General features: G+C 49.0%; 1 protein-coding gene across 1 annotated transcript; it reads left to right on the top strand.

Annotated features, from left to right (window-relative positions):
* The first annotated feature begins 744 nt into the window (after positions 1–744).
* Trib2 (tribbles pseudokinase 2) lies at positions 745–25555 on the top strand. The gene is made up of 3 exons (XM_036170600.1): positions 745–2377; positions 7500–7792; positions 23196–25555. Exons 1-3 carry the CDS (start codon positions 2108–2110, stop codon positions 23662–23664), a joined length of 1032 nt encoding a protein of 343 aa, XP_036026493.1. The 5' UTR covers positions 745–2107; the 3' UTR covers positions 23665–25555.
* The last annotated feature ends 1806 nt before the right edge of the window (positions 25556–27361 follow it).

Below are 27361 nucleotides of genomic sequence, written 5' to 3'. Positions count from 1 at the left end.
CTCCGTGGCTGGGAGCCAACATCACTCAGTGGAGCTGTGGGTGCAAAGTCTCCCCGGGCCTCCAAACAGACCTTGCCCTAGAAGTCAAAAGATGCTGAAAGCACCCCGAATCCTATTAACTGAGGAACGGGGGAGGGGTGGAGGAGGTGGCTGGCGACACCAACTAAAAGCCCACAATGCACTTCTGTGAAATGAGAAGCGCTGGAGGGAAAGAATGAAACTAATTCTAAAGACTGTGGGCAGCAGGGCTGCTGCAAGAATCATTCTTCAGAAATCCGGCAGCTCGGGGTCAACATCTCAGCCGAGGGGGGCCGATGCTCGGAGGACGCGTGGCTTTCTGCAGAAAGCCACATCGAAGAGGATCTAAGTCCCAAAGTTAACCTGAGCCTGCCGTGGTTGCGTGCGGGCGGCATGGGTAGATACACAGCCCAGCATCCTTAGCTCAGCAGCGCGCGCAGCAGGCCAGGCGTGCCCAGAGCCCTGGACCGCGGAAGGATATAAAGCACTGTTTACCTCGAGCCTGGCCGAGCCTTCCAGGGGCGAGGCCGGCGCCCGGGGCTCCGGCGCTGCAGGGGTGAAGGCAGCTGCCCTGGCCGCCCGCGGGCGCTGGAGAGTCGAGCGCGCTCTGGTAGCGGCGCCGCTGATTGATGGGCGCCCTGCTCAATGACAGGGGCTGGGGCGCGGGTGGGGCGGGGCCGGCGACGAGGGCGGGGGCTCAGAGGAAATGTGTCGGTGACATTGAATGGGGAGACCGAGCGCGAGCGAGCGAGCGGGGCGCGCGCGCACACATACGCGCACACACAGCCGGGCTCGCTCCGAGATCCCCGGCCACGTAAGTAACTATTAATACCGCCTCGCCCGGGGATGCGGGCGTGCTGAGCGCCGGGATTGGCCTAGGGCGCCGTGGCCATCCCCTTTAATTTTTAAATACACGATCCTCTCCTACTTCTGGGTGGCAAGAAAAGAAAAATAATAATAAAGGAAGAAAAGCCGTCGATTTTAATTTTTTCCTCCAGAACAAACCCCGCCGTGCAATTTGGTCGCAAGGCATCGGAAGACAAGAGTGGTTTGCAAATTCTTCCAAGGCTCAAGACCCAGTTGTGCAACGGAAAAGGAACGCCGCAGGTTGGCAGGGTCCGGGGAGCATCTGCTGCCAGCTCCTGCGGGACCCCCGGAAGCTCCTGCCGGGGACACAGAGACCGCTGGTCCGCCCAGGTCACCGCCCGCACTTCTCGCTTCATTCTGAGGAGGATCCGGGACGCGAGCGAGCCGCGACAGCAGGAGCCAGTGCTGACCGCGCGCGCGGGGCTCAGCCTTGGGCTTTGTCACCGTACCTGTGCCTGCCGGACTCCCGCACTCCCTGCTCTGCTTTTGCAAGCTTTTGTTGGCATCGCGGACCGCTCCAAGTTAAATGCTTCTTTGCTATTTTGCTTTTTTTTCCTTTCTACTTTTTTTTTTGAGATCTCTGCGATTTTTTGGAAAAGCCTCAGACGCCATCTACAGTTAAGACTTAGGTAACTGCCCTCTCTAGCACCCCCCTTCCACGCCCCCCACCCTTTCCACCAAAAAAAAAAGGGGGGGTGCAGCGCGGATTCTGGCTGCCGCGCGGCGTGAGCCGGTAGACTGGTGCTTATTTCCTTTTTGTTTGGTTTCTAACGCGTGGAGGGCGAGCCGGCGCCGCGCGCTCCCTGAAGACTGCACAAACTCCACGCAGGGCTCCTCCGCCCGGTCTGCGGATCCTCTTCAGCTGGGGATCGCTCGGGATCCCGGCGCTGCAGCTCCGCACGCCAGAGGCACACTCACTCGTCCAGATCCACGCTGTGAACAGAGACCCACAGACTCCAGAGCGCGGTTCTGCACCGCGCTGGCGGCTTCGGGGTAACAAAAGGACCCGAGTTGCCCGCACACTGAGCACCCCCCGGGAGCGGGGCTCGCAGCCGGGGACCTGCCCTGCGGCGCCCATCCGGGGGCTAGCTCCTAACTCTTCCTCCCTTTTTGATCCTTTGAAGTCGGAGGCACCAAGGCGCCTGCAGCCGCGGCTCATCCATCTCTCCGGCGGGTTTTTTCGGTTTGTTTGTTTGTTTTGCCGTGTGCGATCCCCACACTCATGAACATTCACAGGTCTACCCCTATCACAATAGCGAGATATGGGAGATCGCGGAACAAAACCCAGGATTTCGAAGAGCTGTCGTCTATAAGGTCCGCTGAGCCCAGCCAGAGTTTCAGCCCGAACCTTGGCTCTCCGAGCCCGCCCGAGACTCCGAACTTGTCGCATTGCGTTTCTTGCATCGGGAAATACTTACTGTTGGAGCCTCTGGAGGGAGACCACGTTTTCCGCGCTGTGCATCTGCACAGCGGAGAGGAGCTGGTGTGTAAGGTAACCAGTCCGGCATTGCTTTTGCTTTAAAAAAAACAAAACAAACAAAAAAAAACATCCCGGGTCCTTTGGCAGGGGCCGGGACCAGGAGGAAGGTCGTGGAGCCCTCGAGTCCAGGGTCGGGAGGTTCGCGGGATCATTACGCGTGGCCCTGTTAAATGGGTTTATTTGTGTGTCTGTCCACGTTCGACTAGTTGCGAAGTTTTTAGACCGTTTCAGACAATGGGGCGGGCTGCAGCGGGGGCGTTTTGGGGAGAGCCGGGGAGGGAGGGCTGCGAGTCTGAGCTGGGGCACGGACACGCGTGCCCTAGGAGGTTGGTGGAGCCCCTGTGCACCGGGTCGGGTACCCTTACCCGGGGATTTCTCTCTAGGTCGAGCCCTATCCCCTCCCTGCAAGGACTAGGGAATCCCTGGTTGGTTTTCAGACGTCGCTCACTTGGTTCCTTTTGTAGCCATTGTTCTTAGGAGCCTGCAGGTGCTAAACCTTTGTTCCAAAGGTGCCCTTTAAAAGCGACACAAAAACTGTCCCCTCTGGCCGAGCCCAAGGCTCTAAGGGGGAAAAGGAGTTTTAAAGCCCTTTCTTCTGCCTGGACCCTGGAAAGGAAGGTTGGGACGGAAATCAACCCCTTGCGCACTTTTGGGCAAACAAGGAATCCTTTGGGTCTTTTTGTCTAGGTTTCTTCGCATCTTCAGATTCCCTGTCTGCACACCCCAGTTGCTGCATCCCCAGCACCCGCAACAACACCTTTGCCTGTTTAGAGACTGCCCTTTGGAACCCCCCTGTGCTAAGACCAAGAAGGGCACTTGAATTTCCTTTTTGTCTTTGACCCTGAACAGTGACCGTTTTGTGTCTCTGTGTGTCTGTGTGTCTTTGTGTGCGCTCACCAAGTACCAGACATGGGTCTTGAGGAGGATTAGTAACAAAATATTTGACTACAGTCCGTTTCCTACTGCAGTGGAGAGCAGTACTACCTAGAATTGGATATAGATCAAGAATACATTACCGCTAAATTTTAGGGCTCTTTTTCCCCGTCGTTTTATTTATTTATTTCTTGAGGGGGAAGTGGGGGTCCGTGCTGCCTTTGAAATGGGTACTGTGCACATCTGTGCTACAAATACTGTATTGCACTTTTCCTCATTAATCACTGGCTGCTTTGTGAAATCGCCCTACTTCGTGCTGAATTGGAGCGCTTCCTTGAAAAAAAAAAAAAAAAAAACCCTGGTGGGTGAAGATCTCCAGGCAGTTTTGAGATTATTTCTGAACTTAGAGGAAACCAAAGACTCTTTAAATATTGCTCTTTGCATGTACTAAGCGTTGGGGGATTTTGGATCGTCTCCAAGTTACTGTATGTAATCAAGAGCAAGGATGCCCAGCTAAAGCACTGAATTCTGTAGGCATCTCAGAGCCTGATGGGAGCCCTGCACACTGCACAATAGGACAGTCATCCTTCGAAATGAATGAATTCCACCAAGCTGTCATTCTCCTATGAAATATGCTCCATCATGGCAGTAAGCGTTCCCCTTCCTTTTGCTCAACTCCAGTACAGCATTTTACTATTTTTTTCCTCCCAGAGGCTAGAGATGATTTTTTTTTTTTTTTTTTTTTTTTTTTTTTTAAGTAAAGAGAGTCTGCTGCCAAATTCTGCAGGAGCATCTTGCTATTATTTCTTTGTTTAAAACCAGGCTTGTCTCTGGCCTCTGTTCTTTCTCATTTCAGATCCTTCAAGACATGTTTCACTGTAAGCTGACCTCAGAGTGTCATTTGCAGACTCGCTCTCTGGCCCCACACTGTACTTAATCTGCTGGTTTAGTTAATGCAGAGATTGAATCAGCCCCTCACCAATTACAGTGTGGCTGCAAGTAGATTTAAGTGCAGTATCATTGTTCTGCTTGACAGGGGTCACCCCTTTACAGCTCAGCCGCCTCTGTTCGCCTGCCTTCTTCCCCGAGGTGATGTGGGTGACTTCCACAAGCCTAGCTGTGTCCCAGACTCTCCAGGAGAGTTTGGTGAGGGTGATGCTATTAACCGACACACCGTGGAGCTTTTTTAGCTTGCTACAACCTTGAAGCCACCTCCTTTTGATGATGTCTTAGCACGGGGGTTCCTGTTCCTTAGCTAGGTGTTCTTGCAGGGAAAAGTGCCAGAGCAGATCAGACAGGAAGGTTGTGTTTACTGGGAAAGACTCTGCAGAGGGTTCTGTAGGACATTCTTTTGTGGGAGGAGGATGCAGGGGAGAGCTTCCAGGGACATAAGCAAAATCCCTCAGCCTGATTGTTGTCTCCACGTGCCCACTTTAGTTAGCCAATGGAGGGGCGGATCTTTAAGGCTTGTTTAGCTGTTTTCACGAAATCCTTCTGGCTACTGTGCAGAATGACATAATTACTATCCTGGCAGAATGGGCATTTTTTTTTTTTTCTCCCAGACATGATGAATGTGGCCTGATCCTAGGGCCTTATCTGAACTGTCACATTATATAACCAAGGCTCCCAATTAAACATTTCAAAGGACCTGGCATCCAGGCTCATGGCTTGATTTTTTGCACTTGAGAATGATGGTTTAAATACCAGTCCAAGCCTATAAATGCCTGTTACAGCCACTAATAAAAGTTTGGCTCCTTCCCATTTAGGAAAACGTAAGCAATTCTTTTAGTTTTCCCTTTTCTGTCCACCATTTTGCAGTTTTTCAACTCTCCTGCCAAGGGTATGGCCACACTGGAAAGCTACCATGAATTTGTGTGGTACTTTCATTTAATTCTCTGTCCATTCAGCTTTTCAGCTGTACTGTGTGGGAAAGCAGGCTAACCGTGCTGGGCAAAAGGTTGTTTTATTTTATTATTGTTATTATTTTTTTAAAGGCAACTGGAAACAGGAAGTGTATTATAAATAATTAGAACTGTAGGCCCTGTAGACAGAACCCACAGCCTGGACCTTCAAGAGCAAATTGAGCTTGTTACATAATGCAGCCTGTTGACATTAGCCACTGTGTGTGTGTGTGTGTGTGTGTGTGTGTGTGTGTGTGTGTGTGTGTGTGTGTGTGTGTTCCTCGATGAAACTGCTGAGGCTTCCCTTCTGTGGCCCTGCAGGCTGTGCTAAGGTTGACTCAAGCATTTCAGATTCCTAATTGAGTGGGCCTCTGAGGTCACTGCTCTGAGGTCATCCTTTGACAATATCTAGGTGTGATTTGTGGTCTCCGGAGAGGTTTGAAGCATTCATTCTTAAATTCGAGGGTGTAGTGGCAACAGCTGGGCCACTTTCCTGAGATACCTCATTATGGCTCATTCACAGCCTGACTATTGACTTTGCTTCCTCAGTCCCGGTTAGCACCAGCCCCTTGAGGTGCTCATCCCTGTTTGACTCACAGGTTTTTGTTTTGTTTTGTTTTGTTTTTAATGCGCAGTTACTTAACTCCTGGATTTTTACATTACAGCCTGTATTTCTGCCTGGGCTGCAGAAGGCCCAGGAATCCCTCCAAGGGATTCTAAGCTAGCACATGCACTTGAGACTGAGCCTCCTCAGCAAAGAGAAGAGAGATTGAGCTTCCTGGGTGGGATCAGGACCCACAGAAGGTTGTGGTATCTAGGTCAGGGTGTTTAGTTTACAAAGAGGGAGGTTCTTTGTGTGCCTTAGCCGGCCTAGTCGGATGAATGGTGGCCTTTCCAGAGCAACAGTCATCCCCGACACAGCGGATTTCTCCTGCAGCTCTCCACCACACTCCTGATGATGGGGTCTCACCTGGGACCAGCTGACAGGAGCTCACTGCTGCCGCAGAAGACAAGCTGGAGTTCCTGCTAGGCCTGCTTTGAAATGAAACGCCCCCTCACCTACCCCAGACCACATCCAAATAGCCTCCCTTTACACACACCCTCCCTGCCCCCAGAGCAAGGGAAACCCCAATCACATCATAGGTGCTGGTATAGCTGAGTAAGTATAGGCTTTGAAATGAATGAAAAGCTCCCCCTTCCTACCCTCAAAATTTTGTCTGTTGTGTTCATTCCTCTTAGGTCTGTTCAGAAGGTATTGATGGTGCATTTTTCTTTTTCAAGCAACATTGAGGTGGCATTTCACAGGCTAACTCTGATTCATAGAAAATCATTGCATAATTGATTCATTGAGTTAGATATCTGTGGAGGGAAAGGGGAAGCCAGCCTGATTCCCCCACGGAGAAGGCCTGTGTGCTATTCCTAATGCTGCCACTGGGGGCAGGAGTTTAAGCTGGTTTTCTTGGCCTCAGTTTGCATGGCTGTAAAATGAATAATTCATCACACATGGAGAGCTACTGAGGACAGCCTAGATATATAATGAATTAGTTGTTCAGTCGTGTACATTTTTGGTGCATTTTAAAAAAATTAAATAGATGTTTGTCTTTGTCCAGGGGTCACTTGATTTTTTTTCTAGAATTATTTTTCTTCTAGTCTTTTTTTTTTCCCTCTGTAAATATGTGATCTGTAGGGAAGAATAATAACACTGTGGGCTTAGGTACTCACTCAGGGAGTCAAGTGCTGGCTGTACAAGCATGAGGACCTGACTTTGATCCCTGGCACTCACATTTAAAAAGCTAAGTGTGGTGTTGCATACTCTAAGACAGGGCCAGGAGGATTCCAGGGCTACCTGGGTCCGAGACAGTGAAAGACCATGTATGTAGTTTCCTGAGGAGCCATACCCGGGGTTGACCTCTGGCCTCCATACATAGACACACAGACACACAGACACACACAGACACACACACACACACACACACACAGATACACACACAGATACACACACACACACAGATACACACACACACAGACACACACACAGATACACACACATACACACACACACACAATCTGAACCATAAAACTTAACATTTGTTTATCTCCTTCATTTCTTCCTCGAATCCCCTCAATATTGAATCAAGTTTCATTTACCCATTTTGTGCCCAAGATTTGGAGGTTCAGAGCAGTCAAGAGATGTGTTCTGCACTCTACTGTAGCAGGCAGAACTGGTGTGTTTGAGGTCTAAGTTTCATACTCTGTAGATGCCCTGTCAAAGCACAAGCCATGTGGGAGGCTTCAGCGTCCTGCGGTTTGGGTCGTAGGAGGCACCGCTGCTGACCGGGGTCTTGTCAATTCTGTCCTAGGTGTTTGAGATCAGCTGCTACCAGGAGTCCCTGGCCCCCTGTTTCTGCCTGTCTGCCCACAGCAACATCAACCAAATCACAGAAATCCTCCTAGGGGAGACCAAAGCCTATGTGTTCTTTGAGCGGAGCTATGGAGACATGCATTCCTTTGTCCGCACTTGCAAGAAGCTGAGGGAGGAGGAAGCAGCCCGACTGTTCTACCAGATTGCCTCGGCCGTGGCCCACTGCCACGACGGAGGGCTGGTGCTGCGTGACCTCAAGCTGCGGAAATTCATCTTCAAGGATGAAGAGAGGTGAGTGTGGCTCAGCCCATCCAGGCGCAAGCGCGTGTGCGTGTGTGTGTGCGTGTGTGTGTGTGTGTGTGTGTGTGTGTGTGTGTGTGTGTGTGTTTGCGCGTGTGCGAGTGCCTTGATGAAGTGTCTCCATCTGCATCTGCAGGGGAGCTTGTTCTGCTGTCTGTTGTCCAAGTGAGCGTTAAGGCAAGGAGAACAAAGAGAGAATATTGTGGTGTCCCAATGCCTTTGGCAAACGAGGAGGAGCCATTACTCCTGCCGTGAGACAGAGGCTAGGGGATGGGGGTAAGTCTGTGACCTGCCGAATGAGTGGGGTTGGTGTGATGAATTCTGAAGGAGGATGGCAATTTGAGAGTCAACGAAGACAGGTTTAAGGAGGAACCATGCCATCAGAACGCTCGCTACCTAGAGGATCCTGTTTGTAGTTCTTTTACTCCTGCGGTCACTGTTAACTAGGCGTGTTGTAGGAGTGACCCACAGTCTTGGTAGTGAATGTCAGAAACAGATTGACACCAGACCGGTAAATAGCTAGAGATGAGTCCCTGGTCCTGTGTGATGGGGGTAGGAGGGGGACGGGGACCTGTTAGCTCTAACTAGGTCTTAAAGAACTGAGAAAGAGTTAGGATGAGAAAAGCCTATGCTGGGCAGTATGGGAAGGACTGGCTTACCAGGTGAGGAACTGATGGTGTGAGCTTGTGCACCAAGGAGGCCTGACTATCTCAAGAAGCATGTATTTAAGACACAGGCATCTGGGCTTCATGGATGTACCATTAACTCATCAGGTTCCATTTAAACAGCCTGGCCAGAGCCCAGCTTTCTCTTTGCTCTTCCTTTTAAGAATGAGCTTTCTTAGAGAGAGGCAGGCAATGCCTTTAGAGCCGTCATCATTCACTTGTTCTTTGTGCTTCTACGAGACTTGTTTAAGAGGATCCAAGCACCTGAGTCCATGGAGTCCCACGTCTTGAGCTTGGTCATTCTGGACTGGAGAAGAGGGCAAGGGGAATCTCAAGGCTCTTAGCTAGGCCATCTGATGGCCGTCTTCTGGTCCCTTTCCTTCATCCCCTCATCCTGCTGACGCTCTGTAGATCACAGACCTTGGGGGTAGACCTTTCTGCTTTTTCTTTTCTTTGACATCCAGCTCAGTGCCCTGTGATGTTTTCACACCATTGTTTACAGAAATCCATTGTCCCTGTCTCCATGCGCCAGATCTAGTGATTTCTATGTACTTGCTTGCTTTCTTTTTTCCATTTCTTTTCTTTCTTTCTTTGTTTCTTTCTTTTTTTCTTTCTTTGTTTCTCTTTTTCTTTCCTTCCTCCCTCCCTTCCTTTTTCTTTCTTTCTTTCTCTCTCTCCCTCTCCCCCTCCTTCCTTCTTTCTTTTTTTCTCTCTCTCTTCCTTCCTTCCCCCTCCCTCACTTCTTCCTCCTCCTCTTCCTTTCTCTCTCTCTCTCTCTCTCTCTCTCTCTCTCTTCCTGTTTGTTCATTTTCTCCTTCATGGTTTGAACTAATTGGGGACTTAATGTCTGGCAAGCACTTGGGCCTTAGCAAAGGAAAAGGGCCTGTTGTTACTTAACCCAAACGGAATAATTTCATGGGTGTTTAATAATCCAGCTGTTCATACAACATGCCTTCAGCTCCTGGCCTTCCTCTGCCTGTAAAGCTTGCTTCTCCTTTGCATATGTTTACACGTGGGGTGGGTAGGTACTAGCAACTCTGGCAGCTAATGTCCTGGTCTTTTATTGAAATAGTTTATCTTTTTTTTTCTTTTCTCTTTTGTTTGTAAGGAAGAAAAGACACAGGCTCCCCTAAGAATGTGGAATGTGGGCAATTCTTACCTTTTCCCTTCTTCAGTTCAGATACTCCAACCCAGGTGATTGGTCCTTATGTTGTTGCCATTAATAATCTTTATGACCCTGGGGTGCCCTCCCTCTACCTCATGTTTGTCCTCCTTATGTTGCCATGGCTTTTCCGTGGTAGCTTTTTATTCTCCTTTTTCTGTTTTTTTTTTTTTGTTTTGTTTTGTTTTGTTTGTTTGTTTGTTTGTTTGTTTTGTTTAGAGACAGGGTTTCTCTGGGTAGCTTTGCGCCTTTCCTGGAACTTGCTTTGTAGACCAGGCTGGCCTCGAACTCACAGAGATCCTCCTGGCTCTGCCTCCCGAGTGCTGGGATTAAAGGCGTGCACCACTGCCCGGCTCTTCTTCAGTTTTAACCTACATAGTTCTGCCTCTTTGGGTGTTCTCATTTGGAAGATGAATATGGATTGGCCAAAGATATTCTCTTTACTGTCTGTCCAGCTATAAAAGTACAATGCAGTGTTGACTGACCTCTTGCTATACAGTTGTAGGTCAGCTTACTTAATTCTTTGTAAAGATGGCGAGGGAAGGATTGTGTGTGTGTGTGTGTGTGTGTGTGTGTGTGTGTGTGTGTGTGTAACTGCAGAGAAAACTCTCTTTGTACAATATGACAAGCACCCCACCACTGAGCTACATCCCAGCCCATGTGCATTTTGTAGCCAATGTCTATAAAAGCAGGACTGTTGAGGTCTCAGAGTTAACACCGAGAAAGAGCAGAAGGTGGATGGGAGCCTCTAGGATGCCAACTCAGCCATCAAGCACTCCATTCATCTGCCAGAGCCCAGAGCCCTCCAATGCCCTAGCCTTCTCTCATGGGCTCTGCATGATGAAGCTTTCTTTCGGAGACCTAGTCAGGCATCAGTGAGTGTTAGGGTGTCACATCCCAAGATCACACCCACAGCAAATAAGTTTATGAAGTGAGTCAAAGACGTGTAGCTTTCCTCCTATGACAACACTAGACTGTGACCCAGAGGCAGCCTTTGATTTCTAACCAACCTTCTCTTCCGTGGTCCTATGGACACAGCCCTGGAAGAACTGGGAAGGGCTTCCTCTTTTACTTTTTCAAACACCAGTCTCTCCTCTCTCCCACCCACTCTCCCTTTGAGACAGTTTTACAGTGTAGCCATGCTGCTTTGGAATTCAGTATCCTCTGGCTTGAGACACCCAGGTACGTAGGCATGGACACCACATCCGCCTCAGTCTTCTCTCTTCTGATCCCAAGAACAGTAGAAGGTAAAGAGCACCCTGTGGCAGAACTGACTGAGACCCACTCGTGTAGAACAAGAGCTGACTTCTGTGTAGGCTTTGGGCTGAAGATTACCGTTGACTGAACCCAGAGCCATCTATGAAGATTCTTCCATGGAGGTGACAGTGCTTTACTAACACAATGTCGTTTCGGTGACACCCAAGGTCACCTGCAGACCCAAGGCCAGTGTACCTGCTGCTGTTATAATGGGTCTTCAACAGCTCAGCGTCATCTGGTTCCCTTTGGTTTTGGTGTAAGTTCTAGAATCAGGTCCTGGTCTTGAACTGCCGCTTCATGTTTATAAGCTGCAGCCTCCTCAGCAGGACGGACCTAATCGTCGCTTCCCTGGAAGGTAGTTAGCATTCAGTGAGAAGATGCTGTGGTGTGAGTGCAGAGAAGACACTCAGTATGTGACAGCTGTACTTGTAATCACTGAAAAAAAAAGTGTCATTGTGCATGAGCAGTCCAGACTTGGTGGGTTGGTGAATGATGAAGGATGATGTCATCTCCTTAGCAGCCTTGTCTTTGGAGAGTAGTTCCTTCTTGTGTAAGGTTGATTTTCCTCCCAGACTAGGGAAAGGGGTGTGTTTCTGCAATGCACTTCAGAATTCACTCTGAGGACCCACCATCATGGAGCCTCATTTTGAAGAAATGAATCCCCAGCCTTCATTGAACTTGCCTGGGGCACCCCTCAATCTTGCAGAACCCTTTATGGCTTCCGCCAGTCTGATAGAAGGGAGAAAATTTACCCACATTGACACAGGGGATGCCCGGTACCTCCTGGCCTTCATTTTCCTGTGTTATATTGGGTTACTTCCTTGCTTAGCATATTGCTAGAGACACCATGTGTTTCAGAGGGACCTCAAAGAAAGGGCTGAGCTTGAAAGATGTGAGCGTGAGTGGTTGTCTGGGTTCCAGACCCTGCTCTTGTACTTATTAGGAAATCTAGCCTTGGCAGAACCCTGAACCTGTATGCCCAGATGGCCTTGACTATAAAATAGAACTAGGAAGACCTTCCTCATAGAAGGAAAGGGGACTAAGGTTGACCTTGGCTTCTTACATGTCTGCCGCCGCCCCCGCCCCCGCCGCTCCTTTATATCTGCACATCCTTAGGCTGCTAAGGAAAGTGGCGGGACACTGTGAAGGCCCGCAGTGGCCTTTCTTCCGATTTGTCCAGCTGGCTTCTCCTCCGGGGACAAGGCTTCTTGCCACCCCCAGACTCCACCCCTTAACCTCTTATCACTGTTTACATCTCTTAGCACAGAAATGTCCCATGTGAACTCAGAGACTTGCCTTCTTCTTACGTGTTACTGCTCTGGTGCAGAGATCTTTATCTCTTAAGGTGGTGGCTTTCATTTCATCTGTTGTGGAGGCCTGTCGTCTGCGTGCTGAGACCCCCTGGAGGCACTCAGTGGCTGTCGGGATGGGGAAGGCTGATGGGGGATGCTGGTGGGCTTCATGAGTGAGAAGTCCAACTTGTACCTCTTTGTTGGGAAAAGCCTTCCTTCCTCCCCACCAGCAGAGGTCGAGGCCGTCTTTCAGAGGTGCTGCTGACTGGGTCGGCTCTTCCTTTAGATCTTTAAGTTGCCCCTACCTCCACTGAGGTTTCCATACCTAATAAAAGATTCAGGGCATGCATCCAATCTCTCTCTCTCTCCTCTCTGTCTCTCTCTGTCTCTGTCTCTCTCTCAGCTTTGATGAGATAGAACTTCCAGGAAATGTTCACATTTAGGTAGACCAAGTCTATGTCCTTGTGCCCATACCAACCCTTGGGCAAAGTTCTCTTTCTGTTGTACCCCTAACAAGCTCCCTAGGATGGCGAGGTGTCCTTTTTCCGTACACCCCTTCGCCGATGCGGCAGCCCATCCCCTATTTTATTCTTGTGCACGTTAGTGAGTGTATATGCATATATGTGCATGTGCCTGTGGAGGCCAAAGGTCAACTTTGGATGCTGTTTTTCAGGAGCCAGAAGTCAGGAGCTATCCACCTTGTTCTTTGCTTGTTAGTTAGTTTGTTTCTGTTGTTGTTGTTGTTTTGAGAGAAAAGGTCTCTCACTGGTACCCAAGGTTCACCAAGTAGGCGAGGTTGACTTGGCAGTTAGCCCCCGGGATCTGCCTATCTTCACCTTCCCAGTGCTGTGATTATAAGTATACCCCACCACCTCGGGTTTTTACATGGATTCGAACTCAGATTCTCAAGCTTGCTCAGCACTCACTTTATGGACTGAACTATCTCCTCGGCCCTTCCTATTCTGTTCTCATGGCCTGACCTAAATACCCCTTACTAAGCTGCTCTCTGTTGTCTTGTCCTTGCTGGTACTGGACTGGTGAGCTTTCTGGGGACAGAAGTGGCCTTTCATTCACGGCTCCCAGAATATGGTCGGCATGGCTATTTGGTGAATAAATGAGAATCTCCTTTTTTTGCATAGGAGCAGCTCAGATTGGATTCCAATGACAAGGCGAGGGAGAGTCAGGGATAAATAGAAATCATCTGAATGTAGGTCGTTGCCTAGAAGGGGAGCCCAGAAAACTTATGGATCCCCATGGAGACACCTTTTCAAAGAAAGCTATTTTCAAAGTCGCACACTGAATGAGAAATTAACCCGTTGCTGCTGTCCCGGTTTACTGATTTACGCCTCAGGAAAGCTTATTTAAGATCTTGTGGTCAGCAGACTGCAATTTCATTTAGGAAGGGCTTTGCTCATCACTGTGAAAACTGGACATTCTTGCCAGGGCAGCTCTTCCCCTAGAAGCAGCCTAACTCCTGGGTATGCGTTGGCAGGATTTACGGCTACCTCACTGGTTAGGCTCAGTCAACTGACCCGAGAGTCTGAGGCCGTAGCAAAGTAGGAAAGTGGTACACCAGTGAGAAAGACTTGATTCCCCCACTTGCTCCTATGATCCCAGCTTTCTCTCTCACTTTTCTCAAGGTTTGTGTGTGTGTGTGTGTGTGTGTGTGTGTATGTGTGTGTGTGTGTGCGCCATATGTGTTTCGGTACCTGCAGAGACCAGTAGAGAGTGTTGGGTCCCCTAGAGTTTACAAGTGGTAGTAAGCCACCCAAATAATGTGCTGGAAACTGAACTTGGGTCCTCTGCAAAAAAAAAACCACTAAGTGCTCTTAACTTTTCAGTCATCTCTCCCGCACCCTGAACCCCACCTTTCCTCTTTCTTGAGATAGTGTCTTGCTATATAGTCTTGGCTGGCCCCAAACTGGTCACGATCCTTGTGCCTCTGTCTCCTTAGTGCTGGGGTTACAGGCATGCACCACCATGACGGCATAATGTGTTCTCTGTAATTGGCAGACGATGCTCTGTGCAAAGCCCCCAGCATGGAGCCTGTGTCATGGCCAGATCCTGAAGACACCATTGTCGTCACTGCTTCCAGTCTAGTGACATTGAACTTCATCACTCTAAAGCTTGGAGATTCATTTAATCATTCAAGTAATGCTTGTTAAGCACCAGTTATGTACCAGATACTTCTAGATGCTGGAGACTACCAGGCCCAATGAGACCAGTGTCTTGTTTTCACAGGAGCTACATGGATTAGACTGACTCTGTCCTAACACCTGTCCTTAAATGAACTGACTTCTAATTAGTCACCATGTTTATTTAGATTTATTGTGTGTTTGTGTGTGTGTGCACATGTGTGCAAGTGCATTCAGGCACATGGCTGCTGTGGCACATGTATGGAAATCAGAAGACAACTTGTAGGAGCTGGTTGTCTCCTAATACCAGGTGGATTTGGGGGACGGAACTCACCAGGCGTGGCAGCAAATGCCTTTAACCACTGAAGCATCTCATCCCACTGTATGAACCATCTCACCACTGTTTTTGAAACTAACACACTTAAACCCATTTAGCAGAGACTTAGTAAGTTTCCAGATAAGGAAGTTGAAGGTTGCTGCTGGAAGGTGGTGCAGATAGACAGGTCTACACCTAATGGACTCAGCAGCCAAAATCCACCTGAAGCTCCATTTTCTGAGGAGTTTTGACATTTAGAGATGGTACTACCAGTTAAGCTAAACCACAGGCAGGCCTGTTGTTCCATGGGCGTGGTCCATGTCTTTCATAGTGCCCTAAGATAGGGACTTAGCATTTTGAGTGTGTGGCGAGTGACAGTTGATGAAATAGATGTATCGGTAGTCCTCACACCCAAGAAACACTCTTACTGTAAGGAAGTTCCCTGTCTGTGTTGAATGGGGGTGGGGGAGGAGAGAAGGTGGTGGAGAGAAGCACTTTACAAAGGGGCTTTTCCCCAGCACTCATGGGGGCTTTTCTAGCTGATGGAATAATCCAATCTGCTTGACGTTCCTCTGGGTTCCAAACATAACTTGCAAGTTCTTTAAGGGTCCTAGAAAAGATCACATGATCTTGCAAGTATGTTATTAAGTACTTTACTGTGCCTGCCAGTGATACCAGATGTTGGTGGGGCAGGCATTCAGTATATGAAAGCTCAGTCAGGTGGTGGTGGTGGCACACGCCTTTAATCCCAGCACTCGGGAGGCAGAAGCAGGTGGATCTCTGTGAGTTGAAGGCCAATTTGGTCTATAGAGTGAGTTCCAGGACAGCCAGGGCTACACAGAGAAACCCTGTCTGGAAAAACAAAACAAAACAAAACAAAACAAAAGCCCACAAAGGGGAAGACAGTGGGATAGGTAGTTCACTATTCCAGCAGCAGGGGTGGAGAGGAAAGAGCCATCTATAAGAGGAAGTTGCTGCTGGTGGGGGGGAGGGTCTTCTGGGAAACAGTAATGAGGCTGAGACTGACTGACAGGGGCTTAGGGCCTTGGATGTAACTCCTGATCTAACCCTGGACCTGAAGCCCAGGAAGAGCCACTGATGGGTTTTTCTAGACCCCTGGAATCAGAGGACAACCAGAAACAGTGGGGGTTGCAAGCGCTATTCCCTACATCCCAAACATGTCCGCACTAAAGCCAAGAGCAGGACCATACTCTGCTTCCCGGGGATTGCTGAGTCTGTGCTAAGCCAACTGTGGGGATCCCTGGTTGTTGGGCTGTCTGCCAGGTGAGGCAACTTCTTCCGGCCCTGGAGTGCATGGTCACGTGCCCCCATGGCACTGGCCTCTCCCCAACCCCGAGGCTCAGAGGGGAACTGTTTAGGTAGAGAATCAGCCTGAGCAGTGTGGCATCCACACCACAGGAGGATCTCCCAAGCACAGGTCCTGGAGAAGCTTTTCTGAGATGTGAATCCATGGATGGATGTGGGGTAGGAAAGATCCTTCCCGAGCCTCTTCTAAGTGCGGGAAGCAAGCGGTAAACAGAGAATCAGCCCCGGATTTGTGTTCTCGCTTGGGTTTCCCTGTCTGTTTCCATGGTGACCAGAGTCATGAAGCCCTGCGGGCTGCAAGCTGTGGCTTATGTGGAATCTTCCAAGCGGTAGAATGGCACTCCAGGTGGAACGGCTTCCCCTGTGGGTCCAGTAGCCTTGGTGAGTCAGAGGTGTGCCCACACTGCTGGAGGCTCCCTTGCAGTGGGTGTATTCCTCAGGTGGCTTTCTCATCCCGGCTATGTCCTGACAGGTCCTTTACCTTTCTCAGCTGCCAGGGTCTCTCCAACTGTCTTGTGCATCCGATATGTGCAAACAACCAATTCCCAGGTTGTGTGGTGCTGCAAGACACTGTGGCTTAGCCTCCCTGGCACCCGCCTCCCTTCCTGTCAATATCTCTCCTGTGCACCACGGAGGGTTTTTCTCCAGCTGCTTCTCAGCTCACTTATGTTACTGTGGATGGGAGATGGACAGTGTCACAGATCCTGGCCCTGGAGCAAAACTGGCTTGCAGTTCGTTGCTGGGGAATTCTGTGTGTACATGAAACAAGATTAAATGAAGGATTGTTTGCTGTGTAGCAGCCTGCCTAGGTTTGGTGGGGCTGCAGAACCTGAGCCATGCATGCTACCTATGGTGCTGAATGGCTCTTTCCCAGGCACCTCCTGCTGCTACTCACTGTAGGGGGCCTTTTTCTTGCACAGTAGATGGGATTACTGAGGGCACAGTTTCAGGAACAGAGCAAGGCCAACCTGGCTGCAGCTTACCTTTCCTCCTGGCTCTTAGTCTGCCTGGACCCAGAGACTGACAACCCTCTCTGGCTTTTTCTGCAGCTAGGAATGCTTTCCTGTCCCTGGATTTCTGGTCTCCGTCAGGCCCACTTTGCTGAACTGACTGAGCCCCACCCTGTCCCACCCTGTCCTCACTTCTTCCTGCCATGAGCTCAGGGTGAGGCTTGAAGGTTTCAAAGCAAAGCATGGCTTGTGGTTGGGACTGTTTTGTTGTTTTGTTTTGTTTCCTGTCTTAGATGGGGCACTATGTTAGAGGATTAAAAACAAAAAACAAAACCCAAGTTCGAATCTCCATTCTGCTCTTACTTGCCAGGTAGCCTTGGACAAGTCTCCTTGGCCTTTGGTACCTCAGTAAGTATGTGGGTCCATCCACCTCTGTCTATATCCTATGAACTATATATGGTAATTAGTTACCCGTGTGATGGGTTTGAATGTCGTTAACTCTGGTACCGAATAAAGTCTCCATCTCCTCAACAAGATGCCTTTGAATAGCTTTTCAACATGTTCTGTGATCACGGTATTTGGGGAGGACATTCGAAGCTTCCTGACATCCATTCAGAGTCAGCTTTTTTTTTTCCTGTTAGCTTGTGTGTGCCTTAGGGTATTTAGTTCTCTGTACCTCCGTCTCCTTGTTTGTCACAAAGTATGAGGCATAAGAGGGCGGGCCGTTCAATGGCAGCATCTGGTTAGTCTAGCCTGTGGGGCGTGGTTACCTCCCGCTGCGTCTCCAATCATCACATTTTGATTGTTAGGGTATCCTCTAGGAAATGTCGCAGGCTGACAGCTGCAGAGTCTTCAGGAATGTAGAAGCCAGAAGAGCCCTCTTCGTAGCCTGTAGTCATGTGCTCTTGGGAGAGAAATAATTGAAAGAGCCTGAGGTTACATTGCCAGCTGGACCTGGTTGTTGTAGGAGCTTTGGGGCCTTGTGCTGGGGATGGGTGAGGGAGACCTGGAGTTTGAGGGGCACTCCTGATGCTCCACAGATGCTGGGAGAGGCATCGCATTCTGCTGGTCCTGGCGTCCTCAGCTGGCACTAGACTGTGGTGATACAGGTCTGGTACTAGGCTGGCCATCATTGACTATGCAGACCGCCCTCTTGTGTTCCTTGTTCATCCATCAGGCCAGAAGCGATTGCCTTCCTATGCCAGAGACAGACTGCAACAGGCACAGGGAGATCCAGCTTCCCTGATCCAGTGCAGTCAATGCCCACTGTCCTTGTCTCTTCCTCCCTGGGCCACCATGTTGCTTTCAGAAATCCATCTTCCTCATAAACCATCTCTACCTCCTCTACCCCTACAGTGCACATCCCAAGGATCTGAGGGTCAGGGCTGAACCAGACACATGCTAGGCAAGAGCATCTCCAGCAAGGGATGCACCAGTGCAGAGGTCCCAGTGAAGTGTATGGGCACAGCATCTCCGTTAGGCCCACCTGCCCAGCCTTGCATGTCTACCTGCTCCTCTGCCTGAGACACTAGGTTCTGCTGAGGGTGGGAGTCTTGGGTTAACCACAGGATCCGGAGCATATGGCTGCCACCATGTGATGGGCAATTCTGCCCTGCCAGGCTCTCTGGGGTATCCTGCCTTGCATTACTTCACTCAGTCCTCCACAAATCAGAGCAAATGGTTGTTGCCTTCCTTGTCAAGGACATATCCCCGGTGCCCAGTTTAGGAGCTCAAGTGGAGTAGGAAATGCTCCGGAACGTCTTCCAAATGCCTGAATGATTAGTGGGCTATTGGAATCACCGGGCCCACAAGATGCTCTTGTTGGTTTTTGTGGAAATCGACTCTGCCAGGGAAATTCATCATCCTCCCCTGTCCCCCGACCCCTCAGACTGCTGAGGAGACTTCAGAAGAAGCCTGTTCATGTCTGCTTCCATCTCTGCTGCAAACATGGCTTCCCCATGCACGGTCCTCCATCTCTGAGAGGAGAGGGCCAGGAGTGGAGTGCCTGGGTAGCTCCTGTGGTTGCACAACAGGACCTCAGGCCCTGGGGCCAAAGCCCTAACTCCTGCCTCACTTCCCTTTGCCCCACTGCAACATCCTGGAAGATCGGTGTTTAAAGATAGAATCCAGACCACTTGCCTCGACCCTTGTTAGGAGTGATATAAACAAGCTGAGGATGTTCCAGGGAGGAGCAAGGCTAGGAAGTACCTCAGGGACTGCATTTCTTCTCTGTCCTGTCTCCAGCCTGCTGGTCCCTTCTCCCCTGTCCTGCTGTGGACGCTGAGGCTATGGAAGGAAATAAAACCTGGCTCTGCCCATCTGCATGGAGCCTCCCTTATTCCGTGGTCCTGAGTGTCCGTGGCTGAATCTGCTCTGTGGAAACAATGAGTAACCAGCCTCCTTCAGCCTAGCCAGGTGTACTGACTGACTTGTGCCCTGGGCCTAAGGCTCCTGAATCACAGAGAAAAGAATCATATATCCAACACAGTAGATTATGCCATAATGTAAGGACACGGGTACATAAACACCTGGCTTGCATCATGTGTGCGTATGACATCTGACACTGGTACTTAGGTATTTTTAAAGAGTGAACTTGAGCTTGAAGCTGACTTCAGCTTGTGCTTGGTTATCTGGGTTGTCCCATGGGGAACCTGGTAAGCCCGGGAAACCCAGCTGCTTCCCACTGCATCCTCAGACCTTGCCTAAAGTGGCCTTAGCCCCTAAAGCAATAGTTTATAACCTTCCTAATACAATTCCTCATGCCGTGATGACCCCTAACCATAAAATTATTACATTGCTACTTCATGACTGAAATTTTGCTACTGTTATGAATCATAACATAAATATTTTAGGAGATGGAGGTTTGCCAAAGGGGTCATGGCCCACAGGTTGAGAACCACTTTCCTAACAGAAAGGAAGGTGAAGCCTCCTGTAGATTGGCCAAGAGCAGCCCAGCCTCAGCACCAGGCAAGTGGTTTGAGTCATTTTATCCCGATTCATTAAGCAGATGCATTCATTAAGCAGTCTTGAGATAAGGGAGAGAGAGAGAGGAACTCTGCTTGGGAGTGGACAAGGTGGTGGCCCTGGCCACAGTCTAAAGCCCTCATTACGGGGCCACACAGGTCTCCAGGAGGAGGGGTCAGGATGCTGTGAACGTGGGTACAGGAGCAAAAGAATCAGGACGTACAGTTGTGATGTGCAAGAGACCAGACTACAGATCTGGAGATTTGACTTAGCTTAAAGTGCAGAGATGAGAGGCTGCCTTCTGACGAGGCGGAGCCAGGGGTCCATTCCCTGACATCCTGTTCACCTTGTCCCAACACATGCCTGGTTTATGTGCCTGTCCTGATTTCTGCATAACACTAGCTAGATAGGAGAATGGGGGCCACTGTTCCTTTACAACAGGGCTGAAACTTCCTGAGTTAGCACCTGCTTGTCTGAGTCCTTCCTATAAGCCACTTGGCAGGAGCAGTGGGCCGAGGAGTGTAAGCCACAGCAGCAACACACAGTAGGTCTTATTGTCTGTGTTAAAAGTGACTCCGTTATAATTCTACAAGCTCCTGGAGGTAAGGAAGCCACGGGTCCTCCAGAATAACCACTGAGTGATTTATGGGTTCTGAAGAGCAAACCGTACAGATAGATGTGAGCACCATCGACAAGGCTGATGGGAGACATGGGGCTGCTTTGTGTGGGGTACTTCATGTCACTCATTTAAGCAGAGACCCACCCACAGGGGGAGAACATTCTAAGATGGAGACATTATGGGCAGAGGTCCCCAGCGGGACTGAGCCAGATTCTGCCTTTGAGGCATGGAGAAGAATGTGGGCCACAGACAGGTTGTGCTTAGGGGACAGGTTCACCGGCATGGAATTAGCAGTCAAGACAAGGTTCCATGTGGATGACCTGAGACACTCCTTAGAGGGCTTTGTAATGACAATCCTGCCCCAGCCTGAACCCTCTGTCTCCAAGACTTACACATTGCCTCCTGAACTGGCAGCCATTCACACAGAGAGATTACTTCCAAAGCTACAGTTCATAATCAAACAGTAACTCTGCCGCCCAGCCAAGGAAGCTGGGAGAGGGGGGGCAGGTTGGTCCCCCCACTAAGCAAGAGCTTTAAGGATGAAGTAGAGTCGAAGGAACCCTTGAGTCTCAAGCTCATGATTCTCTCCCTCTGGGCTCGGAAGCTCCTCTCCGGGCATCTTGGAACATCTGGTAAGGCTGGTGAGTGGGTCACTGCCACCTGCCACCTCCTATTAGGAGAAATAAGCCTGAGAAAGAAAGATTGGTTTTTAATCAGTTCAATTCCAGATTAACACAGCTAGAGCCTTCTTAGTTTTGTAGGCCATTAGTTCCAGGAGCATTCAAAAACATGACCTGTGGTAGGGTTGTTCTAGAAGACAGCTGAGCAAGTGGCAAAGGAGAATATGTGTTGCTATGTATTATGGAACATTAGACCTGGCACAGACACCGAGGCAGCTTTGTTCAGATGGATGCATGCTGATTAGTGGGCATCACGAGAGTGAACTAAACGAACGCTCAAAAAATGGTTATGACTGCCAGGCAGCGGTGGCACACTTCTTTAATCCCAGCACTCAGGAGGCAAAGGCAGGTGGATCTCTGTGAGTTCAAGACCAGCCTGGTCTACAGAGCGAGTTCCACCACAGCCAGAGCTATTACACAGAAAACCTTGGCTCAGAAAAAAAAAAAAAAAAAAAATGGTTATGCTGAATTTTACTTAATGTAAAAGTTGCTACATTAAGATTAAAAGATAAAATCAAAAACCAATCAGACAGAGACACACACTGCCTTCTCCAAGGCTCCTCTTCAAAGCTGAGGAGAAGGAGGACCCAGCTCACAAAGCTGGGGAGAGATGGAACCTGGCCTGGGACCCACACTCCTAAAGACCACACGTAAAGTAATCACTGTTTGATTTTTGGACTTCCTGACCTGCTTATAGGAGACCCTAGACGCAACCCATCTTCCATCACTCCATCTACTATAGAGAGCTCCCAGCAGCTCTCCTTAAGTAGATACTGTCAGTGGTTTTTCAGACCACCTTGAAAGCCCGAGACCTACAGACACCAGGAGGAAGACGAGGGGGAAGACAGGAGGAAGATGGTCATGGGCCACAGGCTGTGACTGAGGACCCAGGTGGCCCCACTGCAGTCTGCCTGAATGCTTTTGGTTGCTCATTTGAGTTCCCTGGCTTGCCCACCCAAGCAGGGTTGAGGCCTAGATTTGTGCACTTGGAGATGCGGAACACACACACACACACACACACACACACACACACACACACACACACACGATGTGAATCCCAACTTTGCCTAGCCACCTTCTGAGCAGGACTCCAGGAGTGTGATGAGTGAGAACCACCTGCAGATCAGGCTGACCTCCAACTTGCTGTGGAGGTTGACCTTGAACTCCTGATCCTCATTCCCTCTACCTTCCGAGTGCTATGATGACAGATGTGTACCTCCATGCTTGGCCACGCTGTGTTTTGCACCCCAATCTAATTTAGCATGACTGGTGGAAGACGTCATCTTATTTCCCAGTTGGTTTTTTGTTTCTTTGTTTTGTTGTTTTGTTTTGTTTTACTGTGTATGTCTGTATTTCACACCCAATGATGACACCATGGAGCCCCGTTGTGTTGATGGTGCAAACTAGGTGTTAGCGCCTCACAAGTTCACCTGCAACGTCTCTCCACCTCCTCCTGCACATCTAGGACTTACACATTTGTATGTGTAAGGTCAAGAGTTCTTGAAGAGCTGGGTAGACTGGGGACGGGATTAATAGTTTGAAAATGCTCTTGGGTCATGCTGCAATTATCACACCCATCTTCCTAGGCACACAGTCAGCTGTGAATCACACACCTCTAATTAGGGCTGGGTGCCAGGTCAAGGACCCCAAGCTTTGGAAATGTGACAGGCAGGTCAGGAGAAAATCTGGAAATGAAGAAAAGCTCGATATTTGGATGCCAGACTTAGAAGGAGTGAGTGGTGGAGATCGCTTATCCTGAAATTGTTCCGGCTTGTGCTTATGCCCTGAGGAGAAGCATTAGGTGCCACTAAAGAACAAAAAAGGTAAACTGAGGCATCCTTGTCCATTTCCCAGCTCTTTTAGCTTCAAGAAAATTGTTCAAAGCTACAGCCTCAGTATCCTATCCTGTAGTCACATCTAGCTGGTTGAATGAATGGATGGATGGATGAACAGTGGGAGCCCTCATATACAGATGTATAGATGTGCCTTCCCTCATCCTTAGGAGCTCCTGTTCTCTCTTTCCTGCAGGACTCGGGTCAAGCTGGAGAGTTTGGAAGATGCTTACATTCTCCGGGGTGATGACGACTCCCTCTCTGACAAGCATGGCTGCCCAGCCTATGTCAGCCCGGAGATCTTGAACACCACTGGCAGTTACTCGGGCAAGGCCGCGGACGTGTGGAGCCTGGGGGTGATGCTGTACACCATGTTGGTGGGGCGTTACCCTTTTCATGACATTGAGCCCAGCTCCCTCTTCAGTAAGATCCGCAGGGGCCAGTTCAACATTCCAGAAACTCTGTCGCCCAAGGCCAAGTGCCTCATCCGAAGCATCCTGCGACGGGAGCCCTCAGAGCGGCTGACCTCGCAGGAGATTCTGGACCATCCTTGGTTTTCCACAGATTTTAGCGTCTCGAATTCGGGATTTGGTGCTAAAGAGGCATCTGACCAGCTGGTGCCAGATGTCAACATGGAGGAGAACTTGGACCCTTTCTTTAACTGAGCTTAAAGGCCCGCGGACACTTAGCAGGTACCAGGAGCAAGAGAGGGCCCCAGAAAAGAGTTCTGGGGCACAGGGGGCCTGGCTGGGAAGCAAGACGGACACTTGTATTTACACATTTCTTGGTTCAGAGGAGGAATACCTTCCAGCAGCTGACCGAACACTTAGCATGGGAGCAAGACGTGTGGGATGGGGAATGGGTTTGGATGGTCGGGAGCCCCTCCCCTAAGCTTCTCTTCCCTGGGGTAGTCTGAGAAGAGTTCCCCTTGCCAGTTGGGCTACTTCATCTACCCTACTTTTCATTTTGTTCAGAAAGAGCTGCAGACATCGATAGAGTTGGAACTTTTCTGCCTCAAACAAATACCTTGGCATTGCACTGTTAGCATTTAACTTCTTGTTATGATTCAGGGAAGGGACAATTGATCGAAGATTTCTTTCTTTTTTTTTTTTTTTTAAAAACAAAACAAAACAAAACAAAACAGGCCAACCACATATGTATTAATTAATGGGATTCACTTAAAATAATAATAATAATAATTCGGTGCACACAGACTGACCTGAAACCTGGGTGCTAAACTCAAAGAAAAAGCAAAGTTCCAGTTGTTGTCTCTCATTCACACTTCTCATTTCTTCTAAAGAAATGATTTTCCTATTCTGGCTAGGAAGTGACATGTTAATGCTAGGCTCCCTGAAGCGGAAGAGGGAGGGGGGAGGGCAAATCTGTTTGGCATCAGCCGGTTTGTGTAGCAGTCAAACTTCCAGACGTACTATCACAGTCCAGGGGATGAAGAAAGGAAAAGAGAGAAATCCAACTCCTTTCTGGTTTTTGTCCTTTCGAAGGAAGAGGAGGGTTCACATTGTAGACGCGGCTTTCCGCTCTGAATACAGTGAGGGTTTCCAGAGGGCAGGGGGCGCTCCTGGAGTCAGATCTCATCGATGATGCTGATCTCAACGTTTTGTTTGTCGCTTTATGGGAAACTAGGAAAACGAGACAGGTTGTCCCATGTGTATAAAATATAGGGCAGCTATTTCCTCTTCTCTGCTAAGAATGATCCTTTGGGCTTGGAAAGCCCTCTGGTTTGAACAGAAGGGATGATATAAATACAAACAGCTCTCTGTCCCAATACGCACCTTTGTATTTTCAAGAACTCTTGTATTTATTAAGGAAAATGTCACATTGTGATGTATTAAGCCAGTACTTCAATTACGGGTCGACGGGATGACATGTTACATGCTGTAGTTAACATTTATAATTTCGTTCCCCTGTTTGAGTATTTCTGTCCCTGGAATAACCTTTCATTTGGCTCTTTCTAGGTAGCCTCATTTGATTTCGAGTGGCGAAATGTTTTCCTTTTGTATTCTGGCTTTTCTATTGCTGTATGATACAGAACTCTTTTGGCATAAATATTTGTGTTCCCAGTACCTCAGTCGTTTGGGTTTTACTGCCTGCATATGTTTTGTGAAATGGTCCTGTTTTTGGGTAGGTGACACGTGGACTCTAGTATGTAAATGTTACTTGAATCTGTGCTTCACTCTAGTATGTGGCATGTGTGTGCGGACTCTTGGATGCTTCACGCCTACTCCACAGGAACCCCTGTCCCCAGCAGGTTGGCTTCCCCATTCATAATCGGGAGACAAAGCTGCCATGGATCTACCCTTGATTCTATTTTGATAATGGAAGATACAGAGAGAGGGTTTTTACATTTGGAAGACGGTGCTGTGGCAAGAAGGACCTTGTATCTTCCCTCTCCCTGTTTTCTAAGCGCTGGCTGGGAGGAAAGATGGGTAACATGCATGGTGGGGACCAATGGCCTCTGGTGCTTTGTCCTGTATCTGGTTTAATGTTTTTGTCCTAATCTCTTCAATCAATAAAATTGTGCGTATTTAACTAAAACTCTGGGGTCTAGGAGATGATTCTTTTTTTTACCAATGTGTCTGTGGCCATCAGACACCAAGCAAGACATCCGTTATTTCCCTATGCCTACGTACACACTCTTTCCAGTCAAACCAGGATTCATCAGAGCTAACTACGTCATTGAATTGGGGCTCATACTGGCTAAGCTAGGTGTAACAGCTCAGAATTACCCACCCTATTATTCCTAGGAGGATAAATCATGCTCCATTTACAGCTGTGTTGTTTCCTCAGACAGGCAAGTCAGTTCCCTTTGTCAAAAGGGAAACAATTGGTGGATGACAGAGGTGACGCCCATGCCATGCAGCTGTTTGGTCTCACACCTTTTCATTGGCCATGATGTCAGAGCCCAGGAGTTCTCAGGGAGTGCAGCAATCACCCCAGAGTTATCTGGGTTACTCTGCCGCTCAATCCCTTCTCCCATGTGGATTGTTTGGGGGAAAGCCACACCGAGCACAACTCAGTTTGAAATATCCTAGAAGACCCAGTCTCCAGCAACTGATACGATACCTCCATTACCCTTGTCTCTGAGATTCATGGATTTCCAGGGCTAGATGAGGTTTCCAGACAATCATCTATTAACTTCCTTGTTCAGGACAGAAAGACAGCTGAGCCTAATGCAGGAAATCCCATAAACACCTCTGTCTTTTCAGTGTATCACTGAGCCAACAGACTGAGTGAGTACAAAGACGTGTGTGTGTGTGTGTGTGTGTGTGTGCGTGTGTGTGTGTGTGTGTGTGTGGTCACACGTGGGGTTCATGGATATACACTGTCTGTGCTGGGACCCCACTTGTTTAGGTCTTTTGGAAGGTATTCTGGGAAGAGAGGCACCTGGAAAAAAGATTTAGGTGAGGCTAGAAGAGAAACCACAGCAGCAATCTGTTGTGATCTTGGTGGGGCAGTGGGGGGAGGGGATCCTGTGTCAAGTGTTGAAACCCTTATTGGTTTTGCCACATGAATGTCATTCTGCTGCAGAGCACCTCAACATTGTCCCAAAGATCCATTGGTGATACACGGGAGGACATGGAGGAATCAGAGACTTTCAAGCCAATGGAAGCCGTTTTTCTAACTTCAGAGTGTCTACCATTGAAATACATCACCCCTGTGTCCTCAGTACCTGGCCAGCAGTAGCCCAGTCTGACAACAGTGGCAGGACACAGTCACCACATAGCTGCTTGTCAATGTGTCATTGGTGCCAGGTGACTGGAGCTGCTCAGTTTTCTTCCAGTCCCAAGGCTTGACGATGTACGTCATGAGAAGACAGCCAGGAAGTACTTGCAGGCCTCCACATAGGCTGATCCAATTTTGCTGCTCTTTCATTGTCTGTGATTAAGCAGGAATGGGCCTTTTGCCTAATGAATACCCGTTTGAATTGTGTTGTATCAAATCTTTGCCTATGTGGCTGCTGGGGATGCTGAGGTCTCTGGCACACACTCTCTCTGCCTATATAAAATGAACATCTACCTTTATGGAACTTAGACTCAGCAATCTCTGTCTCTTACATACACATACACACACACACACACACACACACACACACACACACACACACACGTCTGAACACATCTACTTCATCTTTTATTTTAACACCTCTGGATATGTATATATGATTTTATATATATATACACACACACACACACACACACACATATACATATATGTGTGTGTGTGTGTGTGTGTGTGTGTGTGTGTATGACATAGATATATATGATTAACTCCATCGGGACAGGGCAAAGAGCCTGAGACAGGGAGGACTGAGTAGAGGCATGGTTGGTGGCAGGCCCAGGC

The sequence above is a fragment of the Onychomys torridus genome, chromosome 21, assembly GCF_903995425.1.
Source record: "Onychomys torridus chromosome 21, mOncTor1.1, whole genome shotgun sequence".
Taxonomy (NCBI): domain Eukaryota; kingdom Metazoa; phylum Chordata; class Mammalia; order Rodentia; family Cricetidae; genus Onychomys; species Onychomys torridus.
Note: the sequence above shows the minus strand (reverse complement) of the source record. Positions and strands in the feature narration are given on the sequence as shown.